Source organism: Chenopodium album, chromosome 18, assembly GCF_948465745.1.
Source record: "Chenopodium album chromosome 18, dcCheAlbu1.1, whole genome shotgun sequence".
Classification (NCBI taxonomy): domain Eukaryota; kingdom Viridiplantae; phylum Streptophyta; class Magnoliopsida; order Caryophyllales; family Amaranthaceae; genus Chenopodium; species Chenopodium album.
In genome coordinates, this window is record NC_137851.1 from 17,536,187 (window position 1) to 17,545,312 (window position 9,126).

Consider the following 9,126-nt stretch of genomic DNA (forward strand, 5'->3'; position numbering starts at 1 on the left):
ATCCCGGGACTCCATATGCTCATTCATGACTCCACCTGAAAATAGTCAACACTGCTTACCATTTTTTTTTTGACAAGGGCAAAAGAACAAACAAAACTAAATATAACTAATCGTGTTCAAGCGGCAAATCCTAGCCATATCATTTGCCCTCTTGACTTGGTCTTTTGCGACCTTTAGGATGGTGCATCTTTTGAAAGAGGCACCCAATATCTTTATCTCACTTACGGTCCACGAAATCTCTATATCCTTACCTTTTTAGTCTTAAAGGTTATTTAGGAGGGAGATTGAATCCGAGAGGATAAGGAGGCCTTGCTTGCCCATTGCACGAGCCCATTTCATGGCTTCTAAGCATGCCCAAGCTTCACACTGTAGTGCAGAGTTTGCAGTCCCATGCCTTCCTCCTTCCATGTGGTTCATCTCCTCATCACTACCCATGGATGACCATCCAATCCCTGCCTTCTTGGTCTTTTTATCCCAAGAGTCATCCACTTCCACCAAGAAGTTTTCAAACCCCTCTTTCTTGTCCCAATTGAACATGATTAAACCCCGGTGGGAGGGAAGGATCACCCCTTTCTCCACTTGCATTATTATAATGCCGCTCTTCATTATGAGTGAAGGTCTCATGATCATGCATTGCTTGGTTGATAAGTTCCTCAACCAAACTTGCCCCTCCATTCGTACCATTGAAACTTCTGGCATTCCTCATTTTCCATAGTCCCCATAAATTTGCAATAAATAAAACAATACGGGTGCTATGCTTACCATCCTCGCTATTGAACAACAAGATAAAAGATTGGATCCAATCTCTCACTGAATTGAACCCAGCAGAGTCAGAGCAAATTGCTAGGGGACTATTTCCCCAGGCCTCTTTTGCTAGAATAAAGAATCTGATCAAGTGTTGGCTATCTTTAGTATCCACCCCGCAGTAGACACAGATATCATCTAATCGGATACCCCTTACGGCTAAATTCCCCTTGACTGCAATTCCATCATGGTAAAGCCTCCACAGAAAAATCTTCCATTTTGGTTGAATGTTCATTCTCCAGATAAGCTTTACAAACTCTTGATTCTTCTCATTAGGGATTTCCCCTCGGGCTAATTCCTCTTCTTTCATAAGGAAATAGTATTCCGATTTTACCGTATATCTCCCTGAGGAGTGGAACTTCCAGTAGGTGAAGTGATCCTCGCTTGTAGAAGGTAGTTCCATTGATAAGATAGCCCTTGCACTTTCCCAATCAAAACTTTCTCTCACCTTCCCCACCTTCCAAGTGCCTGATTCCCTGTCAATAAAGTCACTTACCTTCCAATTCATTGCGCCCCCTAGGGTTTGCCTAGAGTTAACAATTGGAGCCTCTCCATTAACCCATGGCATGCCAATGGCCTTAATCTTATCTCCATTACCAGTTTTCCAAGCAAACCCCTTCTTGAACACATCTGTGACCTTTTGTATGCTTGATCTTCCCATTGAGGGATTCCCTCTCCGGACATAGGGCATAGTAATCGAACAAATCCCACAGGGTTGCATTCCTCTATGCACCCTTGACAAGAGAAACTGTGGATTTAGGTGCCTCCTTGTCGCTTGCTTGAACAGGAGGGCATCATTTAGGGTTGAAGTCCCTCTTATCCCTAGTCCTCCCATACTTTTAGGGAGTTGTGTGACAATCTTGCTTACCCAGGGCATACATCTGTTCCCATTGTTAGACCACCAGAATCTTGTGATTAAAGAGTCAAGCTTGTTGGCGATGCTTTGTGGGATTTTAAGGCATTTCATAACATGGGCTGAAATGCTAACCAGAACTGTATTAATGAGTACTAGTTTTGCAGCTTGTGACAAACGCAGCGGTGCCCAAGAAATAATTTTTTCAGAAACTTTATCCACCAGAAACTGAAAGGAGTGTCGTTTCCTACCCTGGATATCGATTGGTGTTCCCAAATGAATCCCCATGTTATCTGTTTCAGCCATAGCTAGGGTCTTTCTCAGACCCATCTTTATGTCGTTATCTACCCCTGGAGAGAACTTGAAAAATGATTTTTGTAGATTCAATTGCTGGCCTGATGCAGCGCCAAACCTATTTAGGATGTCTGTAATGCACCTACAAGCCCCTTCATTTGCTTTGAAAAATAGCATATCGTCATCAGCAAAGAAAAGGTGAGAAATGGAGGGTGATCTCCTTGAGACCCTCAGTCCTTTAAACTGGTTAATATCCTCTGCCAGAGATAACATTCTAGAGAGAATGTTCATACAAAAGATAAAAAGGTAAGGGGATAGGGGGTTCCCTTGCCTTAGTCCACACTCGGGCGAAAAGTGATCAGTGACTTTCCTGTTGATGATTGTTTTGTAGCTTACCGTCGAGACACATTGAGAGATCATCCTAATCCAGTGCCCTGAGAAACCATAAGCTTGTAGGACCTTGAGCAGAAAGAGCCAATCCACCCTGTCATATGCTTTTGACATGTCAATCTTGATTGCTGTGAAATTCGAGCCCTTTTTTGAATTAATTAGGTGCATTAACTCATGGATCAGGAGGATGTTATCCTCCATGTATCTCCCTGTAATAATGGCATGCTGATTCTCCGAGATCAACTTCGGGAGTATTTGCTTTAGCCTATTCACTAGGCACTTAGAGATGCACTTGTAGACTGTGTTACAGAGGCTAACCGGTCTGAATTGATTAGCAAGCTGTGGAACTTTGACCTTTGGGATTAACACCAAGAGGGATTAATTCCACTCCTTGAGCATGTTTCCAGATCTCAGGAAATGGTGGACACTGTCCAACACTAGCTGACCTACCTCTTTCCAGTAAACATGAAAGAAGTCAGCAGTAAAGCCGTCCGGCCCTGGCAACTTCGAACAATGGATCTTAAACATAGCCTTCTTTATTTCTTGGTATGTGAAAGGCTTGTCAAGCCACTCCCGGTCTGCATCAAAAAGGTTAGGTATATCCAATTCCCTAAGTAGCAGATCAATATTCTCCCCGTGGTTGGCCGGAGAATCCGGCTTGTAAATGCTTTGGATGGAAGTTAAGATCATCTTTTCCACCTCCTTTTGCCCTTCTACCCAAGTGTCATTCTCATCCCTTAAAGTCACAATCTCATTATGTAACTGTCGTTGTTTTACTCTTCTGTACATTGGCAGTCACCATATTTGATCCAGTTTGATTTCATTCTTTGTTTCCAGAAATCAAACCTAAGTTGGTTCTCTGGGATTAGCATGAGTTTGATGTACCCTCCTCCCTCTTGAACCGAGTTGATATTCATTCCTTTGTCATGAAGCTCCTTAGTGACCTTCCTCCAATTAACCCCCCAAAGTTTTTGGTTTTCCACACACCATTACTGAATCTTTGTTCTTACCACTGAAAGTTTCCTTGCTAATCGGAACATAGAAGAGCCACCCACTTCCACGTTCCATTCTCTTTCCACTATTTCCTTAATCTCTGAAAAACGTAGGCCCCAATTTTCAGTTTGGTATGGCCTATTAGAAGCATAGGCACTTCTTTTTGAGATATAAGTGATAGCTGCATGGTCTGAACAAATAATAGGTTCATACACTACAATTCCATCCGGAGAGTGTTGAAACCATTCCTCCGTTATGTAAGCCCGATCTAACCTTTCCAGAATGAGATCATTTCCATCCCTTTTGTTGCTCCAAGTAAACCTTGGCCCTGAGAAAGGGACTTCAGTGGCATTGCTACTAAATCTCCAATCTAAGAAGGAGTTAATACCTCTAATTTGATTCGAGCCCCCCACTTTATCGGTTCCACTTTCTACTTGGTTAAAATCCCCCATTACTAGCACATTTTAGAACTCCTCCAATATCCATTGGAGTTGTTCCCATACAATTGTCCTATTCTCTACTTAAGGCTCGCCGTAAAGAAACAAGACATACTTAAAACTTCCATTAGTTTCATGAATTTTACAAAGGATAAAGTTTTTTGTAGCATACTAGCATTCCACTACATCATTTGAGCAACCTAAAACAAGGAGCCCTCCACTACTTCCATCCAAATTGCAACCAAAAATTGAAGTAGGGTGCAACATACATAACTTACTTACCGTACTAACAAAATCCATTTTTGTTTCTGAGATAAACATAAACAAAGGTAACTTCGAACGATAGAGCCACACTAGATAGGGAATTGCAAGAGAGTGTGGGTCATTTAAGCCCTTGCAATTCCACGTCACAACTTTCATATTCCACCTGTAGGCTGATTTGGTCCAGCCGCTTCACCATTTGAAGAGATCTTCACTGATTCAAAGATAGAGATTTGCAAGTCAATGTCCATGTCATCCACTACCACCCTTAGAGCCGAGGTCGCCTCTTCGCTCTTTTGTCTCTTGAACGATTTTGATGATGAGGATGAGAAATCTTGAAGCCTTTTGTTCTTTGCCCTTTTCTGAATATCATCATCTACCTCAACCCCTAGCTCACGAGCCATGTCCGGATCCGAGAGTGCCTTTGAAGCAAATTTCTAGTTCCCTTTCCCATTCTTTCTCCAAATGTTGAAACCCCCTTTCTCAGACCACCTATGAAGTCTCTTGAGCCTTTTGCGTTCAACCCAAGTTGAATCCGAATCATTATATTGAACTGAGTCATCATCACAAGAGTGCAGGAGATGCCCAATAGCTTCTCTTATCCTTTCCCTGTTGTTAGCACTATCATCATAGTTAAACAACTAAGTAAAATTAAATGAGCTAAGGTGTGATACCGGAGAGTTCGGTGGATCAAATTCCGTGAGGGGGAGGTTAGGTAACCCTCCTAACTCCTCTGGGGACAAATGAAAGAATGGGTGCATGGTGGCCCTTGAAACTCGATGTAACTCCTGAATTTCCTCCCTTCTCGCATTCCTGATGCCTAAAGCAAGAACCGTGCTTGCTTCCATTATACTCGCATACTCCTCACTTGACAGGTTTTCTTCATCATTTCTCCTTTTTGACATAATAGTCGAATCAGAGAACCCTACTTGCACTCCAAGGCCTGATCTAGGAGCACCAGCTAAATGGATGCCGCCCCCATATCCCACCGAGCCTAGTTGCTGCCTATCAAACACAGCCGGAGTTGCGGCCCTTTTAGAGATTCCTAGTGTGTGAAATATGGTGCCTGGGCCTCCTCTCCCTGGCCGTACCTATGCTGCGCTGAATAGGACTCCCCCACCTCATATGTTGAGCTTACGAAGTTGGGCCTTGGTGGGAGAGATGTTCCGTGCACAGGAGATGGTGGAAGCTATCCACCCGCACCATTTTCCGAGCCCAAATTCAGCCTTTGTGCAGCAACTCGATCCTCATTGAAGAGCTGTCTTCGCACGTTACCTAAAGCATTACCCCTATTAGGGTTCTGTTGCCTTGAAACAACAAACTCGGCGTATAGATCATCCCCTATTCCGAGCCGTCGTCCAGGAGAGAGGGCTAGGTCCGGTTGGACCTAATCTATTTCTTCAAGTTCAATCAGTTCCAATTCATCAGTTGAGAAATCTTCATTGCCTGAGCGAAACCAATCACTCTCATTGCTTTCCGGTGATAATAAATGGCCCTCAAAAGGGTGTTCCGCTTCGAAAGCTGCTTCTTCTCTCGGTACCCTACCATAAATGGGGTTGTCTTCGGGTTGGTTGTGGTGCCTCAAGTCCACCCCTGAGTTGCGAAATCTATACCAATCAGTTAAGCGGCGGATGAAGTTGGAATAAAACGGATATTCCCTCGGACCATAGAGCACTCTTATTCCGTCGGCTTCCATTTCATCAAGTCTTCTACGTACTCTTCTTCTTGCTGTTATAGGGTGTAGATGACATCAGGATGTAGCATGTCCAGCACACCCGCATAGCTTGCAGAACTTGTATAAGCCCTCGTATCTCAGATATACCCATATCACTCTATTTCCCTCTAAGGGTATGAAACACCCTGAGATAAGTGGAATCAAGAGATCCACAAGGATCCTAGCTCTAAGTTCAACTTGGATAGGTAAACCTTCCCCTTCAAGGTCTAGCTCCTCAATGTAACCAACGTGTCTAAAAATTTGTCTTGCCCATCCTTGTGTGAGGTAGGCTAGGGGAAGTCCGTAAACCCTAACCCAAGGCCTAGTTAGAGAAAAACTCATTTGGTGTGGAACATAATCAATTTGGTATTGCCTAAAATTAATTAATCTTCCATCTATAGTAGCAGTGCTAACCCGAATTAAAGCTTGTTGATCTTCACTTCTACTGCACTCTAATAAAAAATAAGGTCTCGATCTATAGACCTTTATTTCCCCACTCGTTATCCACCTCACATTTATTATCTGTTGCACCAAGGAGACTGGAGGAGGATGGGGTCCTACGAACAGACCTATCACACTCAAGTTGAAGTTAATGTTGATGTTTTCAACATCGAAATCAGGGGGATTGGGGATCAGAGGTCCCCCTCTTAGATCCATGAATTCTTGTTCATTATGAGCATTAGGTGACTGGTTGTTATTACTCATGTTAAGGACAGGAAGAATAAGGTAGAAGAAGTTAAGAAAAGAAAGAGGCTGAGAAGAGAGGGGGAAAAAGACAGAGGAATGGAATGAAGAGTTGAGTATTTCTTGCTACAACTCCAATCACAATTATAAGCAAACCTGGAGTTCTTGGGAGAAGGAGGGGTTTCAGTGTGGGGAACAAAAAAATTGGGTAAATAAACACTAAACCAAGCTAGCCGCCTCTAGCTATGCCTTACTGTACCAGTATAAATTCAGAGCAATTAATGCTTTGATTGTATTGGCTACATGAACAACAAGGAGGCGCACTGCTTTTCTTGAAAAGGGGGATTGCCTTAGGAAAGGTTACAACCTTTAATCGGAAGCCGAGAAGGTTTTGTAATAATCAAGAAATATTCTTGGATAAAGAAAAAGATGGAAGGTAATCCAAAACAGAAGCAAAGATATTGTAGCAATCTCCTACCTAGAAAGAGCTATAATAAATCTTACCCACCTAAATAATAAAGCAGGGGTAGAGGATTAAATCTGCATGCATGCAGCACCTTCAAGCTGAAGCTTGATGAACCTTAGCAATGCTAGGAAGGACTCACTTTTAGTGAGAGAAGCAGTAGAAATTTTTTTGTAAGTGTTAATTTTAAGGAATGATCCACTGCTTACCATTGCGGTAAACAGGGCGAACCAAAACAAATAGGAAATACGGATTAGCAAAATATGCTAAGTACGATAAGTGCAAGATAATGTAAACTCAATTTTATTTGCAAACATGCTTTAAAACCAATTCCAATAATTAAACCAACAATTCCAATCCATGATTAAAAACCAATTCCAATATTTCAAACCATTCTAATAATTTAATAATAATTAATAGAACTAATTCCTTTTTAAATCTAATTCCTTTAAGTATCCAAATTCCTCACCCAAGTGTGCACACCATCCCAAGCTAGTCTCCTTATATTACAAGGCTATTCTTGAGGAAAGACCCGGTCATACAAAGTCCAAGGCCTTATCAAATCAAATCAGCATAGTGGGATTACTAACATGCTTGTAAAGCTTTAATTCAATAATTCCTCCTTAAATAAAATAAACCTTTATAATAGGTTAAATCAAAACTCCTTTTTATCCAATTAAATCATGCTTTCAAAATAAACCTTTTAATAAATAATACTTGAGAATAAAATCTCATATTAATAACTTTTTAAAACCAATAACTGTTCCTTTGAAAACCCTTTTATTTAATTCAACAAACTTTTCAAATCAATTCCTTTATTTAAACATGATAAGTAATTCAAACCATTCAAAACATGATTTAAAACTCAATCAATTCAAAAATACTTTTATTAAAACAAATATTAAATTCAATACCTCCAAACACAATTTATTTCATAAATCATAATTCAAATCAATTTAATTCAATCATAATAAAATCATTCAAAACATGTTATTCAAACCAATCACTTTCAAAAGTATCTAGCCATCTAAATGTATCTTGATTCCGAATATCAATCAAAACTTTGCACTTTCAAAGTTCAATCATGAATACACCTTGCAAATAACATAACCATAAAGTTATCACAACATAAACTCAAATCTAATGTGCATGGACTATAAAACTCTTGTAAAATAATACTTTAATATAAAATTATAGCTTTGAAATAGGTATTTGTATTTTAGAAAACTAATCATGAAAAAGATAAAGGAATAGGATTAAAGAGAATTGAATTTTCGTTGGAAAGAATAGGCAGAACTTGCAGAGGCCATAACTCCTTCAATATAACTCTGAATTGGGTAATTCTTATGCCTAACCTCAAGGATTTTTTTTGAGAGGAACAATCTTTCGTGAAACATTAATACCCGAAAAACTGACCAGAAGTTCCGAAAAGTGGCTTCAAAGGTATACGGGCTGATTTGTGTAAAAAGTGGATAAGAAAATTATGAAAAGGTTTAGGGAAAAGAAGAAAAAGAGAGAAGAAGACATTTGGGTTTTGGTGAAGAATATGAGAGGTATGAAAGGGGTATTTATAGGCTCATGAATGAAAGAATTATGATAGGAGAATGTAGAAAGAATTATGGTAAAAAGAATTAAGGAAATTACTAAGAGAAGAGAGTTAAAGAATTATGAAAAGTTTAATATTAAGGTGACTAAAAATAATTAATTTAAGGAAGGTGTGTTGTCATGAAATATAATATGGCAAAAGAGATTACTTGGAGAATAATCAAGGAAGATATAAGGTAGGAAAATAAGATGATCAAATATTTAGGAGATGGAAAAATAAATTAAGGAAAATAAGAGTTTTAAGGAGATAATTAACTATACAAATTACCAAAATAAGTCACCCAAATATCAACCAAGATGGCCGAAAATTTTGAGCTTCCATAGCTCAAATTTTCAAATCACTTTAGTAGTATTTAGGAAATTATTTTCCTAGATTTAAGGATTAAAAACAATTGTGTAAATAATATATTTTGTATAAAATAATTAATTAAAAAGATACCAATTATTCGCTAAATAAATTCAGTGTAGAACACTTAGAAAATTCGAAAATCATAGCTTATTATTTAGGAAATTCGGACCTTATAATTAAATAATTAAAATATAATTTTTTCTTAGTTAAAATATCTGAAATATATATAAATAATCCGGATTTTAAAATAAAATAAATGGATAATAAATCTTATCCAAA

General features: G+C 39.2%; 1 protein-coding gene across 1 annotated transcript; it reads right to left on the reverse strand.

Moving 5' to 3' along the window:
* Positions 1 to 505: 505 nt before the first annotated feature.
* LOC145591934 (uncharacterized) lies at positions 506 to 2,542 on the reverse strand. The gene has a single exon (XM_081648414.1). It carries the CDS (start codon positions 2,540 to 2,542, stop codon positions 506 to 508), a length of 2,037 nt encoding a protein of 678 aa, XP_081504540.1.
* Positions 2,543 to 9,126: the final 6,584 nt, after the last annotated feature.